Source organism: Benincasa hispida, chromosome 9 (assembly GCF_009727055.1).
Source record: "Benincasa hispida cultivar B227 chromosome 9, ASM972705v1, whole genome shotgun sequence".
Taxonomy (NCBI): domain Eukaryota; kingdom Viridiplantae; phylum Streptophyta; class Magnoliopsida; order Cucurbitales; family Cucurbitaceae; genus Benincasa; species Benincasa hispida.
The window spans coordinates 86637864-86660403 of NC_052357.1; the positions used below are offsets into that span (position 1 = coordinate 86637864).

Here is a 22540-nt window from a genome sequence, read left to right on the forward strand (position 1 = left end):
TGTGTAATTTACATGTTTTTATTTGATTCGCATCCTTCAATTATTATTATATATCTAGTACACAATTAATATATATATATATATAGCGAATATGGTTATAACATGAATTTATATTATCAATCTTGACGTATGAAGTTAAACCCCTCCAACCCATTTATTGTTTAAAATATATATATATAATATCAATGCTGCTCATTATCAAGGTTGACCGTTAGATCATTCGATCAGTTAAGTTAGGGGTTTCACACTTTTGGGTTGAGATCAACTTCTCCATCCTGTGGAAGCTCATTTCAAAACTATCAATATGAAATTGATGCTATAATTTTGACTTGAAGATCATCTTCCTTGAGTCTATGAGACCATTAATATAGATTTTTCCTCTTTATCTCGTGATGATTATTTTCTGTTTAGTTCTTTTTGTATTGAAAAAAAAAAAAAAAAAAAAAAAAAAAAAAAAAAAAAAAAAAAAAAAAAAAACTCAAGATAATTAATATAGATATCTTCACGGTAATAATTAAGTATACTTCCAAAACAATTTTTATAGAAGATTACATTAGATAAAATAGGTTTAATATATATTTGTTATATTTGAAAAAAATGGTATTTAATTTATGTTATTTATTTAAAACAACTTAAGACTGTTTGAGGTGAGGAGGAATCTAGAGGTATCTTTTTTCCTTAAAGAAAACAAACCTTAGAATTATCTATCTTAAGAGTTGTTTAGTCTGAAAAATTATTTAAATAGGTGTTTAGGAGTTTATGTTGCCTTTTTTTTTTTAAAAAAAAAATAACTCTTTTATTGTGGTTATTTAATAATATGTTGAGTTACTTTTCATTTAATTGTCTTTTAAATGTGAGTTTTAGTTAGTAAATATGAAATGAAAGGGAAAAAAAAAAAAGGAAATAAGTAATAACAAACTGGGGTTATTTTCAATAATATGTTTTAACTTTTAATTTAATTATTTTTCAAACAAAAGTGTTAATGATAAATAGGGTTAGTACCTAAACAGAGCATAGCTCAACTGATTTTTATATGTATCATCGACTATGAAATCTGTAACTCGAATTCCCCAATTACTATATATATATAAAAAGAGAAAAACTCTACCCCACCCCACCCCACCCCTTCTCCTCAAACACCTCGTTATTATGTAGCTGTCATATGAAGAGAAAGAAAATTAAATAATATTTTGACCTTATTCATTATGAGACTAACAGCAACATCAAAGTATTTTTCATCCCAGGCTCTACTAGATATTAACAAGTTGGCAAGGGAGAAAAAGATTCCAAAGAACATACTGTTTGGATAGAGAACAAAAAGGTTGTAATAATTTATCTTTACTTGACTGAACATGGCTTTGAAGATATCATCCGAAATCCAGCAAATGCCCCTGCCCTTATCAAAAGCCAGAGATGTTTGGTAGAATCTGGAAGTCCAAAACCAACAAGAAGCAGAATTGAATTCTGCAAGAAAACCAGCACACAAGGAAGCATTCAGGACTTCCATGTCAGTAGCAAGAAAGATTTAGCATATCTATGGATATGTGGCCTGGAAGAAACTTTCATATCTACAACAGAAACCAATATAATATATATATCAACAATTTCCAGTACAAAATTGGTATCAACTTGTCCCATCAAACAATGCTCTACATCTAAACCAGATCTCCCTGTATTAAGATGTAAAATTTAAGGAAATGAGAATGAGAATGAGAATGAAAATGAAACTAAAAATGTCAAAGGGAAAAAAGAAAAGAAAAACACTTTCTTTTTTTAATGTGAATTGAATTAGAACGAATTATCCTCTCTATGTCCAGAAATAACTTTACGATGCCGCTTTGAAGTGGACCTCTTATCATTTCTTCCTCGCCTGGAAGGATTTCTCTTTACTGGTGGAGTCTTTTGAACAATATGAACTGGAGGCCTAGAAACAGTATAACCATCAGGCACCGGTGGAGGACGACGGATAACTGCTCTGGCAGGAGGTGGCATGTGTTCCAGAAGTTCTCTATGATACGTCTATAAATGTGAAAGAGGAAAGAGCAGAATGTCAAGAAACATTTTTCTCAAATCTCAAAGAACAAAAGGTTTGGAACAAGATTGAAAAGCCTAGTTGAGAGGGAAAAAGGGGGGAAAAAGGGTTCTAGAACTCAATATTGCAAAAAGCTGAAAGACATGTCCATAGAATCATATGTTCCAGTAAATTTAGGACCTATTTGGATTGACTTGAGAAAAAAATATTTTTCAAAAAATTCATTTTTATTTAAAAGCTTTTGATAAAAAAAATTGATTAAAATATACTTGAAAGCTATTTCAAATGTGCCAAACACTCCAATTTCTTCTAAAATGACTTATTTTTTAAAATTAAACACTTGAAAATGTATTCCAAATACATCCTAAATTAAACCATGCTCTGTTAATACTTAATTCTAATTAGAATTTTTTAAGCTGCATGCATGCTTGTTTTTCTAACCAGAAGAAAGGAGTTCAAGACCTGTATAACAAAATTGCGCCTTTCACAGTCCAAGAACATGTTAAGGCTCCAATTGACTTTAGACATTATCTTATCTCTCACCATCGAGAAGCTTAACTGATCTCTTGAAGTAAAACGATCAACTTCATTGAACCAAAGGCAAGTGAATAAATTTGTTATAGGAACATGTTCTCGAATTAGAACGCATCCTTCAGGAACATCTGCAGGAAGCCCAATGTAGAGCCAAAAATTGTGAAACATAAAGAGATAGGTGGCATACATAAAAAGCAGGGGTGGAAAAACAGAACAAGTGCTTGTAATGAATAGCATACCACTAGTTATAGGAAGCTTAGCCAAAGAATATGGTGTTAACCCCTCGCTAACATAAAAATCAATCTGCTCGTCAATGGAGGAATTGTCATATTTTCCAGCAGCCTTATTAGCATCAGCTTCTTCAAAGACGTCAAATCGTTTATAGTGTCTTGAAATTGCAAAAGTTGCATTTTGACGCCACAAGAACCTGCCATGATAATTAACATAATGATACATCAGTGTCAAAAATACTTCGCAGTGATAAAGCTTAAATCAGCACCCAAACATACATCAGCATAGAACCTACAAACGAGAATCAAACCAAAAAATATATAGAAATTATTCATGAGAAAACATCATGTATAAGCAATAGGAAGAACCCATTATTATGTCGACTACCATATGATGTAAGAGGACATAAAAAAGATTCTTCTGTAAATGATGAGCCTTAACAGATCCATCCAAGCATTTTCAAAGCTTCCCACTAAAGGCAACACTGGGCCATTTGTTATTATGGTCTTAATTGTTCAATTTTATTGGTCACTCACAAAACATGAAAATAAATAAGATCCACAACAAATCTTTAGATAGCTTTTTACTGGAACTGAACAATCTCCCGTGCAAATTGGATTCATAATACAAAATGCGTCCAACAGTTCAATAAATGTTGGACAATCAAATAAGGTATGTATTGGAAAAAAAATGCACATTTCCTTAGTAATATTGAATTACCGTAGCCAAACAAAGCTCACAATCTCATTTATTTGTCTCATTAATTCAGTTAAGTCAAGAAGACAATTGGAGAAACAAATTAAAGTTGTGCCAACCTATTTTATTTTTGGTAAAAAAAATTGGCTCCCATGGAGAAAAATCAAAGAATACATGGGTATACAGAAAAGAAAAGTCTATGAAAAAGAACCAAACTACAAAAAGGGACTTAGTCACTAGCCGAGAAATAAGACCAAGCCAAGCGAATAGTTACAAAAAGAGCCTAGAAATGAACGTCCAAAGAGAAACAAAGAATTTTACTTTTATTTATTTTTTTTAATAAGAAACCTCAAAAGGAGTAAATTCAATAAAATAAAATAAAAAAAGATAGAAACAGCCTAAGGGCTGAGATGAGAGGACCCCACCTACTTCAAAAGAACCTTCCAATCTTTAGTGATCAATAGACTATAGTTACAAGAGAATCTATTGTGTAAAGCAATCCAACAAGATGTCGTATTTTGTACAACATTACAAAAAGAATCAAAACATTCAAAGTAACGAGCATTCCTTTCCTCCCACGAAAGCCACAAGAGAGCCCGGAAGTCTAGCTACCAATCACCACGCCTTACATTTCAGATTCCAAGCACTCAAACCCTCCAAAAGGCAACCATCAGTCTTTCTTGGCATACAAAACAAATTTCCCATGAGACCCGCCAGAAGTTCCAAGCCCGATGGGCAACATCACAATGAATGAAGAGGTGGCCAATAGACTCACCCTCAAACATTATTCTGCATCCATCCAGAGGCAGGAGAATACAATCTTTGAACATCCAAACATTGATAAAGGAGCTTTAACACCCTCTGAAGACTGTTATTTCTCTCTCCCCAAAACCCCCCACAAAATAGCACACACCTCAGCTTGCCACAAAAATCACCCTTTATCACGAAAAGGTGGGTGGAGGAAAAGCTCCTCAAATGACTCCCTACAACTTCGATGGCTGACAAAACTAAAACTTAAAACCCAAAAGAAAGCTTCAGACAACACGAGCAAATCACAACTCCACACGATATGTTCCATGTCCTCAACTCCCCTCCTGCAGAAAATACAATAAAGCAATCCAACCATTAAAGACCCTCTCCCTGAAGTCCAGTCCAAGATCTTAACTCTTCTGTGCAACACTTGCCACACAAAGAACCTAACGTTCTTGGAAATTTTCACTTTCCAAACCGCCCCAAGGATGGGTTGGATAAACACTAGATGAAAGAGCTACAAGAAAAACCTTTTGAAGGACATGAATTTCGAAGGCGGGAATCTCTTCGTCCGGGCTTAAAGAGAAAAGAGGAGAGGGAGGAAAGCAGAGCTAAGATGGTAACAAGTCCGACTGACCAAGGATAAAAGCAATCAAGTGGTTCCTGAGAGAAGATAAGTGATATAAGCTAGGGTATAAGGATAAAGGGGTGTATCCCCCAACCATTTGCCTTCCCAAAAACAGGTCTCCCACCTGTCCCCAACATCATTATGAATAAACTGAGAAAGCAAATGAAAAAACTGCCACTATCTCTAACCTTTTCGGCACTGCAGTCATTACATCCACACAAAGAAAGTCGTAAATGTTTTTGTTGAAAATAGGGTAATTAACCTAGGGGCGTTTATGTAATTATGTAGACCCCTAGGGTTTCCTACTGTCTATTTATAGAGTGTGTCCCTATGTATTCAGTGTATCAGATTAAAAATAATAAGAAAAGTCTCTATATTGTGGTTTTTCTCCTCGTACTAGGTTTCCGCGTAACTGTGTTGTTATTCTCTTCCCTACTCTTTTATTTGTAACAGTTTCTTTATAAGAAATCAAGCTTTCAATGAGCAGATGAAAGGATGTATTAAGGGCATACAAAAAACAAACCCACAAAAAGAGTTTCCGAACTACCTAGAGCAGTAGTCTCCAATCCAAAAAAATAAAACCAAGCTGATAACTACAAAAAGTCTGATTAACAAATGACCATATGAAGAAGCATTAAACCTTCACAACCTCTCAATCCTCCTCTAAAGATGTCTCGGCACTTAAAAAACCCTACTATTACCCTCCAACTTAACTCCTCACAAAATAGCAACAAGATTATAAATAAATAAATAAAGCCTACCAAAGCACATCTCCCGTATCCCATAACATAGAGGTTAGGACAACTTTATTGCTTATCATCCTATTGGTATGTCCTCTTTTAAATTGACTCATGTTCAATTTGTTGACGATAATCTATTGTTCACTGCGGATCCCACAGCTCAGACTCATCTTTTTAGGTTGTTTGCATCTTTGAAAGTGCTTCTGGTTTGAAAATTAATTTTTCATAGAGTGAACTATTGGGAATCAATATTATTGAGTCGAATTTGGATTGGATGTTGAAAACCTATGGGTGTAAGCACAAGGTAGCTAGCCTTCTACTTACCTTATGAAATTGCAATTCTATAAGCTTTTGGAAACCAGTTGTTGAACAGATACAACTTAAGCTACACAATTGGAAGTATGCTTTTATATCTAAGGGTGATCAACACATGCTTATTCAGGCTACGCTTTCTAGCATGCCTACTTATTTCTTCTCCATTTATCATACTCCTTCTGAAGTCATTAGGAGGCTTGATAAATTGATTTGAGATTTTTTCTGGGAAGGCTCTTCTGGTGATGGTGGGTACACAATGTTAACTGGAAGATTGTCCAACGTCCGAAATTATTAGGTGATATTGGTGTGAGTAACTTTCGTCATTGTAATGTTACTCTTTTGGTTAAATGGATAACACGCTTCATTCATAAGCATGATGCTTTCTGGAATTCGTTTATTGTTGCTAAATTTTATTCGACTGATTGTATTTGGCCCACTATAGTTCGCTATGGTTTATCAAAATCTTCTTGGCGGTATATTTGTCAAACGATTGATTTTGATGGCTGTTCGGATTCTTGGCTTAGTTGTAGTCCTCTATCTAATGCTTTTCCTCGTCTCTTTTGTCTAGCAATCTTTCCTACCGTCATGATAGCTTCTATGTGGTTTGCAGATTTAGAGGTTTAGGATTTGGACCTTCGTTGCCATCTTCATCTTAATGATTTAGAGACTCTTGAGTGGGCTTTTTTATCCCAATTTTTATCCTTAGTTAGATTGTGTTCTTGTCTCAACTCTTATCTTGGTCTCTTAATCCATATTCGTCTTTTTCTGTCAAATCTCGTGGGTACTGTAAAAAGATAGAAATAGAAGACACAAGGTTTATGTGGAAAACCCTAGAACGGGGAGAAAAAACTACGATAGAAAGTCTCCTTTTTATTTTTTTTAACATAATATGAAAGATACACAAGGGTTCTTATTTATAGGCTCCAACAAGCCTTAATACAAAAAATGAAAGAAAATTAGGATAAGGTAAATTACTATCATACCCCCGAAACTATAAACAATCACCTAAATCCCTTAGTTTCAACACTCCCCCTCAAGTTGGGGCGTAGATGTCAAACAGATCCAATTTGTTAACACATGAGTCAAAATTTTGCTTGAGTAACCCTTTAATGAGAACATCAGCAACTTGTTGATTTGATGGAATATACGGAATACAAATACTGCCATTGTCCAGTTTCTCTTTTATAAAGTGTCTATCAATCTCCACATGTTTCGTACGATCATGTTGTACTGGATTATTGGCTATACTTATATCTGCTTTATTATCACAATAGAGTTTCATCAGTAAAACACCATCTTGATGAAGATCGGACAATACTTTCTTCAACCAGATTTCTTCCCAAATTCTCAAACTCATAACTCTGTATTCAGCCTCAACACTGCTTCTAGCAACAACACTTTGCTTCTTACTTCTCCAAGTGACCAGGTTACCCCACACAAAGGTACAGTATCCCGAGGTTGACTTTCTGTCAATAACTGATCTTCCCCAGTCATAATCGATATAAGCCTCAATGCATTTCCTATCGTTTTTCTGAACATTAGACCTTTACTAGGAGTGCTTTTCAAATATCTTAGAATTTGATCAACGGCTTCCATATGTTCTTCATAAGGTACCTGCATAAACTGACTGACTACGTTGACAACATAGAAAATGTCTAGTCTGGTATGTGATAAGTAAATTAGTTTTCCCACTAGACGCTAATACCTCTCTTTATCAATAGGAGCTTTATTAACAAAATCTCCCAGTTTAGCATTGAATTCTATAGAAGTGTCAGCAGGTTTACATCCAGTCATGCCTGTTTCCTTTAAAAGGTCAAAAGTGTATTTTTGTTGTGAGACAGAAATCCCTTTCCTTGATTTGGCCACTTCCATTCCAAAGAAATAGTTTAGATTCCCAAGGACTTTAATTTCAAACTCGTCTGCCATTTTCTTTTTCAGTTTGGTGATCTCAACAGCATCATCTCCTGAAATATCATCCATATATACGATTACGACAACAATTTTTCTAGACACTAACCTTTTTGTGAATAATGTATGATCAAAGTATCCCTGAGTGAACTCTCAGGACTTAGCAAAGGTAGTAAACCTGTCAAACTAAGCTCTTGGGGACTGTTTCAAACCATACAAAGACTTCCTAAGTTTGCACACCTGATGATCAAACTGAGCTTCAAAACCTGGATAAGGGCTCATATACACCTCTTCTTCTAATTCACCATTTAGAAAAGCATTTTTCGCATCAAGTTGGTGGAGAGGCCACTTTATTTACTGCAACAGAGGGAAGAACCCAAATCGTGTTTAACTTCGGAGAGAAAGTTTCTGAATAGTCTACCCCATAGGTCTAAGTAAACCCTTTCACTACAAGTCTGGCCTTGTACTTGTCTAGAGTTCCATCAGATTTATACTTCAAAGTAAATACCCACTTGCACCCAACTGTTTTGTGCCCTTTTGGGAGAGCAACAAGGTCCCACGTATTATTTTTTTTCAAGAACCCTCATTTCTTCCATAACGGTAGTCTTCCACTAAGGAATTTCTATAACCACCTACATGTTTTTTGGTATTGTTGTTGTGTCAAGACTGGTAGTGAAAGCCTTGAACTCAGAAGACAGATTACTGTAAGATAGAAAGCTATACATAGGATACTTAGTGCAAGACCTGATGCCCTTTCTCAAGGCAATGGGCATGTCAAGAGAAACATCATAATCCCCAGGTTTGTCTAACTTCTCATTTGCTTTCCCACCTGTAGTAGGATTTTGATCACAACTTTCAGCTTGAGATAGAGTCTCACTCTCTTGTGTTCCTTTTGTAGTCTCATCACTATCAGCTACCCTGATATTTTCTGGAATCAACACATCAGTCCTGTCATTCTTAGTTACATCAACGATATCATCCTCAACACACAAGTTGTTATTGTCAGGGACACATTCATTAGTACCTTGAGCTTATGTTGGTTAAGATTCATGGACTGAAGCCAGCAGAACAGTAAGGGACACTATTTTCTTTATGAGATTCTTCTTGTAGTATGTTAGCCAAGGGACATGTTTAGTAGGTATAGGTTCAGGAAGATCAATAGGGACTGAGGATGTTGACCAATTAGTCTCTTCACTAGTACTCTCCCCCCTAAAGATGACTAACAGGGAAGAAGGGTTTATCCTCAAGAAATGTGACATCCATGGAGATGAAGTACTTTCAGGAAGAAGGAGGGAAGCATTTATAACCTCCCTGGTGAAGGGGATACCCAAGGAAGACACACGTTTGAGCACGAAAGGTAAACTTAGTTTGGTTAAGGCCATGACTATGGACAAAGACAGAGCACCCAAAAACCCGGAGAGGAACACCAGGAATAAGCCGTGTGGTCAGGTATGACTCCTTGAGGAATTCAAGAGGAGTTTGGAGTTAGAGGACTGGAAGATATTCGATTAATAAAATGAGTTGTAGTAAGAACTGCATCTCCCTACAAATAAGATGGAAGAGAAGAAGACAGCATGAGAGACCGGACAACCTCGAGGAGATGAAGATTTTTCCTTTCAACCACCCCATTCTGTTGAAGGGTATAGGTACACGAACTTTGGTGAACAATGCTTTTATAAAACAAAAATTCATTAAGGGCATTATTGAGAAATTCACAACCATTGTCACTTCGAAGAACAATTTTGGTATTAAACTGAGTCTCAATGGTGGTGTAAAATTGTTAAAATATCAATGAAACCTCTAATTTGTCAGTGAGTAGAAAGACTCGCGTAAGACGGGTATGATCATCGATAAAGGTCACGAACCACCGCTTTCCTGAAGAAGTGGTAACACTAGAGGGGCCTCAGACATCACTACGAATAAAGAGTAAAGGACTGAGAAGGTTTGTAAGGTTGAGAAGGAAAGGTGACCCTATGTTATTTTGCATGAATGCACACATCACAAGACAAAGAAGAGACATCAACTTTATTGAATAAACGAGGAAATAAAAATTTCATATATTGGAAATTTGGATGACTAAGGCAAAAATGCCACAACATACAATCTTTTTCTGAAGTTGAAAAATAAGAAGATAACAAACTAGTCCTATAATTGTTCCTAGAAGAAGCATCACCATCAAGGAAGTAGAGTCCCCTATTGTGTTGGACAATGCCAATCGTCATTCTCGAGTTCAAGTCCTGAAAGAAAACATTATCTGATGAGAAGGCAACTTGACAATTGAGATCTCTGGTTATCTTACTAATAGATAAGAGATTATAAGATATTTTAGGTACATGTAGCACATTCTATAAAGTTAAACCATAGAAGGGAGAAATATGACCCTTGCCCGCAATAGGAGCAAAAGACCCATTTGCAATTCTGATCTTTTCATTACCATCACATGGGGGATACAATAAAAAGTTATCAGACGACCAAGTTAAATGATTTGTAGGCCCTGAATCAAGTATCCATGGTTTATTTCATTTATACTTAGGAGACTTAAGGATTATGATGTACCTGATTGAGCTATTGCCCCAATGGAAGAGATAGCAGAGTCATTTTGACAATTCATCTGAGGTTGTGGCTGAGAAGTACTTGCAGATTCACTCACAAGAGCCCGACCAGGATTGGGCTTGTCATTCGGAGGGCATCGTTTGCCATTCGGTGGTCTACCATGTAATTTCCAGCACTATTTCTTTGTATGTCATAGTTTCTTACAATGTTCACACACTGGAGTTTGTTTCCCATTTTGCTTGTCACCATCATTGCCAAATAATTTCGCACTAAAAGCAGCTGAATCAGTAGTAGACACAATTGTGATGTTCATAGCACCGGATCTGTCTTCTTCAAAGTGAACCTCATAACACACTTCCATAAAAGAGGGTATAAGTCTTTCTCCCAGTATACGACCTTGTACTGCATCGAATTTGGAGTTCAAACCAACTAGGAAATCATATACATGATCTACTTCCACAAGGACAATCCCAAACAATTTCATGACACAAGTCCATCTCCTGCCAAATTAAGGACAATTTATTAAAGTATGAAGTGACATCCATCGTCCCCTGTTTGCATTCGTAAACTTGTTTATGTAGAGTGTAAAGACGAGATGCATTCTGCCTCTTAGAATATAATTTCTGAACTGCATTCCAGATATCTTGAACAATTGCAGCATACAACATGGTTTCCCTATCTGAGGCTCCATACTATTAATCAGCAGTGATCGTAGCAAGGAGTCTTCTCTTTTCCAAATGCACTCTTAAGGTCCCCTTGTCTAGGTCTAGGTATCTCACTAGTTAGATACCCAAACTTGTGATGGATTGAGACCAAGAGAAATAATTCTGGCCATTTAACTTTTCTCCTGCAACTAAGCTTGTGGAATTTCCCATAGATCCAGACAAATAGTTTGCAGTAGTTAAAGTAGGGAAAGAGGTTACTGGATTCTCTGGATACATCGGTAGACCGGAAGGAACATATGAATTCAATACGCTTGAATTTAAGTTTGTGGAAACGCTTAGGGCTACTCCAAGAGCAGCGATTTGTTGTTGAAAACTCGCCTGAAGATTAGCCAACTGTTATTAAACCATTGCCGGAGATAGATCCAGGAGAAAGAAATCTCGACGGCGGCAGGTATGCGGCTGGCAACTGTTTAGGAGTTGGACTGTAGCTCGTAGCCGGCACATCATACGCAGCTTGTGACTTGCCTCTTTGGTGGGCGAAAGACTCAACAGCACCGGTTTCAGATTCTGATGATGGCGGCTGCAGTCAGAGGTTCCATCAGCGGCGGTGGCGGAAGTAGGGGTCGTGAAGACCTAATGTTATCTTGCACCGGTTGGTTTTCCTCGACAACGATTAGGGTTTCGCCACCATGCTTTGATACCATGTTAAAAGATAGAAATAGAAGACACAAGGTTTACATGGCTGCAACAAGCCTTAATACAAAAAGGAAAGAAAATTGGGGTAAAGTAAATTACTATCATACCCCTGGGACTATAAACAACTCACATAAGTTCCTTAGTTTCAACAGGTACAACCGAGCCTTTTGTGATCGTTATCCTAAGAAAATAAAAACTTTCCTGTGAGAGTTTAGTCTTGTTGTGGTTAATATTGCTCACCAGTTACAAAGACGAATATCTTTAGTCTCTTTCTCCTTCTTGGAGCATCATGTGCCAATGCCATGAAGAGACTCTAGCTCATTTATTAATGCATTGTTCTTTTGCCTCGCGCTTCTAGTATATTATATTGAAAACTTTTGGGTGGTCTCTAGTATGTTCTAATACTAGCTATGATCTCTTTGCTTCCTTATTGATGGATCATCCTTTTGGTGGTACCAAAAAGATGGTTTGGTTGGCTATCATTCGTGCTTTCTTCTGGGATCTTTGGGGAGAGCGTAATGGTCGTCTTTTCAAAGGCTAATTTTCATCTTTTGACAATTTTAGTGACTTAGATTTATCTACTGCTTTTTATTGGTGCAAAACAAAGCACCCTATACTCAATTTTAGTTTATCTTATTTAGTTTCAGATTATTTTTTTTGGTAATATTTTAGTTTCAAATTAGAAGGTTATACTGTAATCACCTTTAGGCGTGGGGTTGCCCCTGTGTTATAATCAATGAAATGTTTCTTATAAAAAATATATATATAAAAAGAAATCCGAGACAAGCCTCTTATAATTCTTACCAATGACAAAGCTCCCAAATGAGAGACTTTTGAGGTTTTGACCAAAGGAGAAGATCTACATCAAAAAAGGGGAAAGTACCCAACTCACAACCCACAAAGGAAGCCAACTTGCCTAGCTTGTGCAAGTCACAATTTAGCCTTAAAATCTGACATTTGCCTCAATAAATCCTCAAACCTGAAATGGCCTAAAAAACCATAAGACTTGGATCATAATAAAAAAGGACTCCTCTCTTCCAAAATAGAAGAAAATTGTATGTTGACAAATTGGAGGTAAGAAAGGACGACTTTTTCTTTTCCAATTTGAAAGCCTTTACCAATGTTGCCCCCTCCACCCCCTTTGAAATAATATTGGTCAGAATGACCACCACCAAGAGGAAATGAAAGGGACAGAGCAGATCATCTCGTCTAAAACCTCTTGATGCACAAATCCTTCTCATTGGTTTACCATTGACAAGGATGGAGCACTTAACAAACCTGATGCAACTCCAAGTCCAAGATTTCCACTTACCTCCAAAGCCTCCTTTCTTTGGGCCTTCATCATTCCCTCACTGACCACCTCCGAGATCTCTTGGTCAGTGAGGGGAAAGCAAAGGCCCAAAGAAAGTGAGGAACTATAAGAGGAAGGTAATACATAAGCCACCAAGTGCAGGGACTTAACTGAAAAATGATAAAGTTGCAGAAACAAAACCCATGTCTTTCATCCAAGAATCCTCCCAAAAGTAAAGTATTTGAACATCCCCAACCAAGCATTTAATGAACTTAGAGAATAAAGGAAAACCCAAAGCAATAGTAATCTAGAGGTTTTTGTTTCAACCCTTAAACTCACCACTTGAAATTACTCGTTCTGATCCTATACAACATCAACATGTGACTCTATGAAGAAGTGCCACAACCATTTTGCTAATAGTGGCTCACTAAGATTGCCTATACCTAACCCTCCAAACTCCACGGGTTTCAAAATTACCTCTCATTTGACCAGGATCCAAAAATAAATGTAGATGGATGCAGAAAATTGAAAAAAGAAAAATAATTGGCATAATAACGGCCATGCTATGGGACAACAAGGAAGTAATTTATTATAGAATGCAAGTGAGAAGCTTAAAAGTGAGCAACTTAGAATTTCATGCTTTAGAAGTCCGAAAGCCCACAGAAAATAGAACATTGGACGTACCTCTCAAGAATTTGAAATGGATCCACAACAAGCTGAAGTTTTCCATCAATCCATATTGAGTATTGAATGTTAGGGAAAAGCCTATGCAGAAGAAGCTTGGGAATCTGCACAATTAGATCAAGTAAAACCTAATGAACCCATCACATTCCATCACAGTTCCAAACAAAAACACAAAAACCTATATAACCTGTTAATATATTGACCTCGTTTAAAAGGGATGAAAACATCTGTTGATTAATTTTTAAGTAGTAAAGTACCTTCAATCCAGAAACTGACTGCGTAAGATTTAAATCTAAAGAGTATATGTTCTCAGGACCCTATGAATGATGTTAACTTTGGCGCTAAGTTCAGTCTTACTAACTAATCTTAAAAAATAAAAAAGAAGTAATTTTATCAATTGGGATCTCTCATTTGTCTATCATTTTATCTTCCAGGTTCTCTTGTTTCTTTCCACGTTGCCAACCAACATCTAGATATATAGAAGTCCAATTGCTCTCTTCCTATCTCCAACATGTTATGGGCATATTTACTTTGCATTGTCTGGATGGGGATTATGAATGTCTTGGATCTTTAGAGGATGCATTTCAATGTCCCAAAACAGAATGACTAAATATGCCATCTAATTTGACTCTGGATCATCGGAACCTCAATGGTTACAAAGCATAAAAATGATGATGATAAAGTAACAATAATAAAATAAGGTTTAAACTTTTAATATTCTTTTGATCTCTCAACTTCCACAATTACTCTATTTTGGTTCTCATAAATTTAAATGTTCTGTTTTACCCATGAACTCTCCATAAGAATTCATTTTATCTTTATTGTTAAATTTTTTATTGCATCTAACAAAAAAGATAGCTTTCACAGTTACTCTTCTCATAAGTTCAAATGTTGCGTGTTATTCCATGAAGTTTACATAAGAACTCATATCATCTTTATTGTTAAATTTTAGTATTGCATCCAACAAAAAACCTTAAGCACACACTTTTAAACTCCATGTAGAGTTTGGCGATGAGTTTAAAAATGGACAGCATAAAATTTTTGTTAAATCTACACATAAACTTAACAAAGGAAAGTAAAATGGATCTTGAAAAAGTTTTTAAGATGAAAATAATTGATGTAGCCTAAAGGAGATAAAAGGAGAATTATCTCCAAGAATCAAGATTGTTGATCTTTTATTAGAATGAATAATGTATTTCATACAAGTGGAGAAAGTTCCTATTTATAGAGTTTTACTACAAGTGGAGTAAAAAGGGAATTAATCTAGAATATTATCTAATTACACAATTAACCCCTATTCTTCTTACATCATTCTACCCCTCCAAAAAGAAAACTCGCCCTCGAGTTTTAAAAAGGAAAAAATTATAAAGCAAACAAGGAATGAAATAAACTTGCTCAACGGATTATGACCAAACCAACCTCCTACATTTTGAACAAAAATATTATGATTTAAGGTATAAATTCGAGACAAAAAATCTAATATTGCCACCAAAAGATGAACTTCTTCATCGGGCATAACCCCAAAAAAGATGTTTCCTTCAAGCTCATTCAAACCATATTCAAAGGACCAATCACTGAAAAACCACCTTCCAAGAAAAATTATTCAAGCATCACGTCTTCTTTATCATTCGCTTCAAGTTCTTTGACAGTTTGGTGATCCATTTCCACCCCAATCAGTGTGTCATTGTTCTTGTTCGATTTTTGCTCGGTGTTTGATACTTCTTTTTCATCTTCTTCATTGGATTTTTCTTCTTCATTTGAAACTATTTCCAAATCAACATCTTCAAATTCTTGGTTTTCTTCATTTTTATCTTCAAGATTTTCTATTTGAAAATTTTCCAACCATGATTCTTTTGTTTTTTCTTCGGTATATGAAATCAATTCGTTCTTGAACTCTTGCAAATGAATTGATAGTTGATCAATATGTTGAGTCATTTTTCTCAATGAACATTGGATTTCTTTTGTTGTTTTCTTTATTTCCTCCAATGCTATAGGATCTAAGTAGTCATTTTGTTGGATTCTCAAATATGTTTTAATCTCATGATGGGTATAGGACTCAGCCATTGATTCTCTTAAATCAACCTTTCTTGATCGTGTTTCATAACGAAAAGAGTAATTTTGAGTCTTGAACGTTTTTCTTGGGCTAGCAAAATCCATTCTTGATGATTCTTGATGATTCTTTAATTCATCTAACTCCCAATCTTTACGTTGATATCTTGAAAAATGGGTTTGATTGGATCTTTGAGCCCTTTTTTGATATTGTTGCCTTCTTATTCCGTCCCAAACTGCCCTTGATACATCATCAGAATCACTAAAATCAAACTTCCAATGTGGATAATGATAGGTTCATTGAGAAAATCGAGCATAGGCAAAATTAGTATGTTGAAATTCTTCTTCGCAATCACTTGAGTCAGAATTCCAGCACTCTTTTTTCTAATAAATTTGATTTTCTTGCCCATACCAATTGTTGTATTTTTTTTTTCTTGGACGCCTTTTTTGGTCGGGAATAACATTCTTACAAAATCTTGAAAAATCCTTGGTTTCTTCTTTCTTTCTTGGAATTTCAAGGGTTCCCCCTAATTAGATGTGTGTTGTTTGGCAACGAGCATAACTCACGAAGCTCCCTCTTGTGATCAACGTCGCCAAGAGTTTCCCGGTCTTCCACCAGCGGCAGTCAATCTTGTCCCAGGCAGTTGCTCTGATACCAATTGATGTAGCTTAAAGGAGATAAAAGGAGAATTCTCTCCAAGAATCAAGACTGTTGATCTTTTATTAGAGTGAATAATGTATTTCATACAAGAGAGGAAAGTTCCTATTTATAGAGTTTTACTACAAGTGGGAGTAAAAAGGGAATTAATCTAGAATATTATTATCTAATTACCCAATTAACCTCTATTCTTCTTACATTAATAAAAGAATATTTGAAAGTGTCAAAACCAAATTAAGATCTTTCATTATCAATGCATCGTGGGAAACACAAGACATAAGCTAATAGAGAAAAATAGGCAATCACGATTTATGCTCCTTCCACTTCTGAGAAATGAATAGAAACAAAATTGTCGCCTATGCATCAAATCACAACTGTAAGGATAATAAGGGAGTTCCTGTTGCAGAAAGAAGAAACAAAGAACCGAACTTCAAAAAGTTTGAACAAAAAAAGTCTATATCAAGGCCAACAAGGATGCCACTCCGTAACATGTGCACGGCCATAGTGTTATCATTAGAAAAAGGGAAAAGTAGTAGGTTTCTAAATGGGGCTATGGAGTGAACTGAGTTTCAATTATCATCAGCATTCATATTCATACAACATGTTAATTATTTAACAACGTTCTCAACCCAAGAATCCACAAAATGACCAAGATCAAAGCATCCCAAGAGTTTTAAGCTACAAAATGGTATATATTTTATCAGAGTTATATTTGGCAGATCATGAAAAATGATGCCAATAAAAATACATGCATTCAAGCTGGTAAATTAATGCTTTGGAGATAAGCATTTGCTGTTCAGATTTAGGTTAGGACCAGGTTCTTCGACTTTTTTGGAGTAGATGCTGGCTCCTTCTCAGATTTGCGATGGTATGATGGAGTATGTAACCTTACATCCTCCTTCTATGGCAGGCTAGATTTTTGGCTATTTGAATATTTAGTTAGAGACAAATAGGAGGATTTTGAGTGTTTAGATTCTACATCATTTTAGTGATTCACTTTGGGTCCACATGATCAATCCTTTCTATTATTACCTTTGTTTCTGAACTTGATCATTACTTCTTGGAGCTTTTTTTTTTTTTTTCCTTTTTTTGTGAATTCAGTTCTTTATGTTCATCCTTTGATTTTGTATGACCGCATTCCAGTTTTACTTCTATTCATCTCAGTCTAAACATCCCTTTTTTTTTTTTTTTTACTTTTTTTTGGGGGAGTAAAAAAAATAGTGCCTGCCTAGATATAAGTAATCTACAACATACTCTTTGCTGCATTTAAGCCTCATATCCGCCCACGCAAACAATTTCATGGAACATTTATTTAGTCTAACCTTGCAGAAAAAATGATTCAATACAAGAAACAATCTTCTCACATGTTGAAAAAATCAACCTAAAGAATTCTTGAAACCAATATACTGTTGGAAGACTCAAATTTTTGGCACAGGTGTGGAAAGGAACAAATTGGGGAGAGGGAAAGAATTTAACTAACCTTGCCATTACGTCTCGAATCAGCATAAGGAACATTATGAACTACAATGATTCTCCACAAGCCAATCCTCTTTCTGCTATCTAAGAGGCTAGAATTCTTCATATACGCTTCTGTTTCTTCATCAATGAACATGTAGAAAGGAATAAATCTTTTTGATTCTTCACTAATATTAATAGGCTGTTGTAATACATCATAGTTCCCTTCGAAAAGAAAAAAGGGAAATGAAAATAGTAGTCACAAAAAGAACCACGTCCATAGAAAGAAGGTGAAAGAAAACTATTGCGATGCGACACCATACCAAATATGGCTGATGCAACAATGACCTCATGAAACTCCTCCAACTCCAAAAGGTCGGCTTCATCAATATCGAAACCACTCTGATTACCAGGTTTACTTCCTTTAACAAATCTAATAAGTACAGGAGAGCAGAAGACAAGAATGTATGCATTTACAACAACAAACAAATTTAACATTTTAGGAACTAAGAATACATGTATGATGAAAATCAAATTTTAAATCTTTGGAACAGTAATCATCACTACTTATTAAATCAGTACATGAAAACAGGTAGAAAGGAAAACATACCCACAGTGTACTGTCATTGACTCTTTTATATTAAAAGAATCATTCCTTTGTCTTAAAGAAGGATATCCACCAAAATCAGACCCCCCATGTGGTTCTGTTTTTATTGGATTTCTGTCGTGAATATATGTTAAATTACGTAGTACAGGAGAAATTGATGGTGCAATTGGCATACTAGCAATAGCCTGCTCCACAGGGATATAACATACCGGACAAGCTGGAAAAATTATTTAAGAGAACAGAAATCAGAATTTCTAACAGGAGGGTGAATAAATTGTACAGATCATGGTAGACATGAAAAAAAAATCATAAAATAACTAAAACTTACGACGTGCTCCAGTCCGCTTTCCGTTTGCTGGAGCTGGAGGAGGAAGCGCAAAGTTTCTGCATGGATGCAGTGATGGAAGGGAATGTCGAGGAAAAAAATAAGAGACTAAAGAACGATTTGGATGAGGGAAAGGAGGAAGCAGAGATGAAACTTCAGTTCTTTCAATCATATTCCCATGTGTAGATGTTATAAAATCCTTGAAGTTTTCTGTTATTGGAACAGCAGGATTTATCAAATGTCTTATTGTAGTTTCTTCATAAGGTGCCTTTAAATCACCGCTATCTGGTCAATCATCACAAGGGAAACCACAAAACAGCAGATGAAACAACTAAACACACGATGTTATTATTGCTGCAAGCAATCGTTGACACAATACACACACACACACACATAAAAAGCCAAATGACACATGGTTTTAAAATTCCATGATAAATTTAATAATAATCAAATTAACCACTGTGCAACAAATGAGCAAAGCTCCGTGTATGCAAGGTATATATTCAAACTCAGAGGTGAAATTAAGCTAATGTCTTGGTCTCAAATTCATACCGCAAAGAGCCTCACTTGAGGTAGAGGCAGAGATTTAGATACTACAAATTACTGAAATAAATGCTTAACTATTGAGTGTTTAGATTCATCTAATCAGAGTAGGTCCTACACTGCAGTCATCAGCCAATAAGTTCAGAATAATATCCATGCGATAATTGTGCAATACCCCCAAAAGTCAATAATGAAATAGAAAAGAACAAACCTCTACTGACTGCAAAGGATCCAAATACAAAAACCAAAAGGGCAAGGATAAACAAGAGGAGCATCGCAACCCTTCTCCGACCAAAGTATCGACAACACAAGGGAATGACTCTCTCCCTCTCTCTTGAACTTGAAAGATTTGTTTTCGAAAGCTTGTGCACAAGCAGTGATGTTGCTGAATTTTGCAAAGCATCATTTTGTAGCTGTTGATGCAGTGATGCATAGCTTCCCGTACGAAGACCGAATGACCCTCCAGTCATTATACCTCCAACCCCACAACTTCGACTTTCATCTCCTGTAACTTCCCAGGAAAGCAATCAATTCTCCAAAAACTGAATTACTTCCCAACACTGAAGTCTGAAGTGATGCACCAACTCTGGCTGTTACCACCACCAATCGTAAAAATTAATCAAGTTGAAGAATACAATAATTACAAACCCAGCATCGGTTGTGAAATTAAAAAAACCCAAATTCAAATCCACCAAAAACTACAATTCCTTTTCAATGCTGAATTCTATACGGTTGTGGACGACTTCAGGTCAAATACAATACGAGAAGTGAGGAAACCATCCCCGTAAAGCCAAAATTTAGACCTACAATCACGAATAACAATCATATATTGGATCTGCTAACCAGTCTCGCCGTAACATCGAACTCATCACACAACCACCTTCCAAAAGCAGAACTCAACTCTTAAACCCAGTGTTCCTTCCCCAAAACCGATTGCAGTGGTGGCTCGTTGAAGCCTACATATCGAAGAAACCAAAGCTGAGAAACAAACTCCATCCTATCCCATCCCATCCCCAAATCCAAATCAAAATCAAAATTCAAATCCACAAAAAACAGTCGCAGAACTTTATACCGTTACAGATCAGTGTCTGCTCCGATACAAAACCAATCTGACTTACCTCGAAGAGAAGTGGACTCCAAAGACAATCCAATTAGAAGCTCCACCGGCCGACGATTGTGGTTTCTTTGCCGGAGGCTATGAACAGACATTTCCGAAACGGGTATCCCGGCCACAAAATTCCATGGTTTTACGTACCCAACCAGAGCGTAGAATATTGGAATTTATGTTTAGCAATTTGCTTCTTTTTAATCATTTCTTCCTGATATTTTAATATTTATATATCTATTTGTTTTTCTTTTTGGATATGATGATCACTTTAGGCAAAGAGATAGTTATTATAGATGGTTATAATAGTTTGTATTTGAGATATAGATTATTTTAGTTTAGATTATAATAATATGTATTTAACTATTTTAGTTTGAGAATTAAATAGTAAATGTTGTAGTAAATAATAAAAAAAAAATGATGAATGTAAAATAGTAAAAATTGTAGTAAATGGGGGTTTTGAAATATTGTTGTTAGTTAGGGAATAATAGTGTTGCTAATTGGGGAATACAAAATAGTATTTAGTAGCAAGAGGTTGTTATTATAGTATTAGGATAGTCTGTGCCTCAAACACATCATTTGTTGTTGTTGTCGTTATTATTATTATTATTATTATTATAGTGTATAATCACTTTGTTAATTTATCTTATCATTATCGTTGTGGATAAATAATACTAATTTTAGTTCGACAATACATATGAGATGAGATATTCAAACCTCTAATCTATTAGTCAATAATTTATGTCTTAACTACAATTGAGTCTATATTTTAGTTGTAACTTTGTTTTATTACATGTAACAATTCTATTTTCAATAGGATCAAGTATATATATAGCTTATTAGATATTGAAATTATCGACAAACTTTTTAAGAATTAGCTCAACTCGCATCGATAGTTTTTTCAACTTTATATAATGAATTATTTATTAAAAAGAAAACATATATGGATGTAATGTTATTGTTGGTGACTTATTTGTGTTTGATAGAAAATATCCAAATAAAAACCTTATGGGTCAAAATTTAATAATAAATAAATAAATAAAAGGATTTTACACTAAAAGTGAAATTTGATGTCAATTAAGTATCTTTCATTATTGACGTGATCCAAATGAGATATTATGGTAACACATCACTTTTAAACCAAAGAAATCAAATCCCTCCATGTTTGCTTGTTTATTGTCTTGTTGACCTTATGAATTTAATGGACAAATATGTTTCACATAAGTAGCAATATTAAAGAATGATGTGCATTTTCTATTGGGTATTTGTTTCAGTAGTATTTAAATCAGAGTCTTATTATATAGACAAATGATTCATTAGTGAGGTTGGCTCTCGTTTTCAAATATTTTATTAAGTGATAACTCCATTTGAGTATTCTTTAATCAATTAAGGGAACACGAGTATGGCCACAATCTTGAAATTTCATTTACTTTGGAGAGTTACCTCATGCTCATACTTCCACACTCAATTCCATGGAAGAATGTCTCTCCTAAATCACAAGCTAATTAAATACCCATTTAGAAATTTAAATAAACAAATAAAGAAATTATTAAGCTTGTGCTTAGTAGACATAATACCCCAAAGGTTGATGTAAAAATTTAATGGAAAAAACTTTATTGACATGCATCGATATTAAACTGACATCGAAGTGAATGTTAGTCAAACATAATAAAAGACCTACAAAAAATGGAACTCACGATGCTTAAATCAATGACTAACCAGACTAGGTATATGTTTGGGAATAATTTTAAAATCATCAAATCACTTGTCATTTTTAAATCACTCTAAAATACGATTTCAGGGCGTCTGGAGACGGGACGGGGACGGGGATACCATCCCCGTCCTAACCCCGACTCCAATTTGATATACTTATATTTTTAATATATTATGAATATATATTTATAATATATAAAATAACTTATTTATATGTATGTTTATAATGTATAGACTTATAGTGTCGTGGAGCCTGATATTAAATACCTAAATTCTAAATCTAAGCCTAAAAGTCAAGTCCAAATTTTAATCAAATTTTAATTAAAATAATGGGAAATCCCCCAGGGAAACCAGAAATGGGG

At 35.2% G+C, this 22540-nt stretch overlaps 1 protein-coding gene across 12 annotated transcripts; it reads right to left on the reverse strand.

The window, feature by feature from the left end:
- Nucleotides 1-1178: 1178 nt before the first annotated feature.
- On the reverse strand, nucleotides 1179-20669 carry LOC120085624. Of its 12 annotated transcripts, XM_039041709.1 has the most exons (12): nucleotides 20479-20669; nucleotides 20204-20316; nucleotides 19572-19950; nucleotides 18821-19102; nucleotides 18496-18709; nucleotides 18209-18318; nucleotides 17911-18110; nucleotides 13724-13827; nucleotides 2806-2993; nucleotides 2495-2694; nucleotides 1850-2019; nucleotides 1179-1464 (listed from the first exon to the last, which is right to left on the reverse strand). In XM_039041709.1, the coding sequence occupies exons 3-12, from the start codon at nucleotides 19828-19830 to the stop codon at nucleotides 1401-1403; spliced, it is 1791 nt and encodes a 596-aa protein (XP_038897637.1). In that variant the 5' UTR covers nucleotides 19831-19950; nucleotides 20204-20316; nucleotides 20479-20669; the 3' UTR covers nucleotides 1179-1400. The 12 variants fall into 12 exon arrangements, 11 of the variants coding, with proteins under 11 accessions (XP_038897637.1, XP_038897642.1, XP_038897643.1 ...); XM_039041714.1 differs by having other exon boundaries at nucleotides 18821-19027; nucleotides 19572-20316; XM_039041715.1 differs by having other exon boundaries at nucleotides 17911-18026; nucleotides 19572-20316.
- Nucleotides 20670-22540: the final 1871 nt, after the last annotated feature.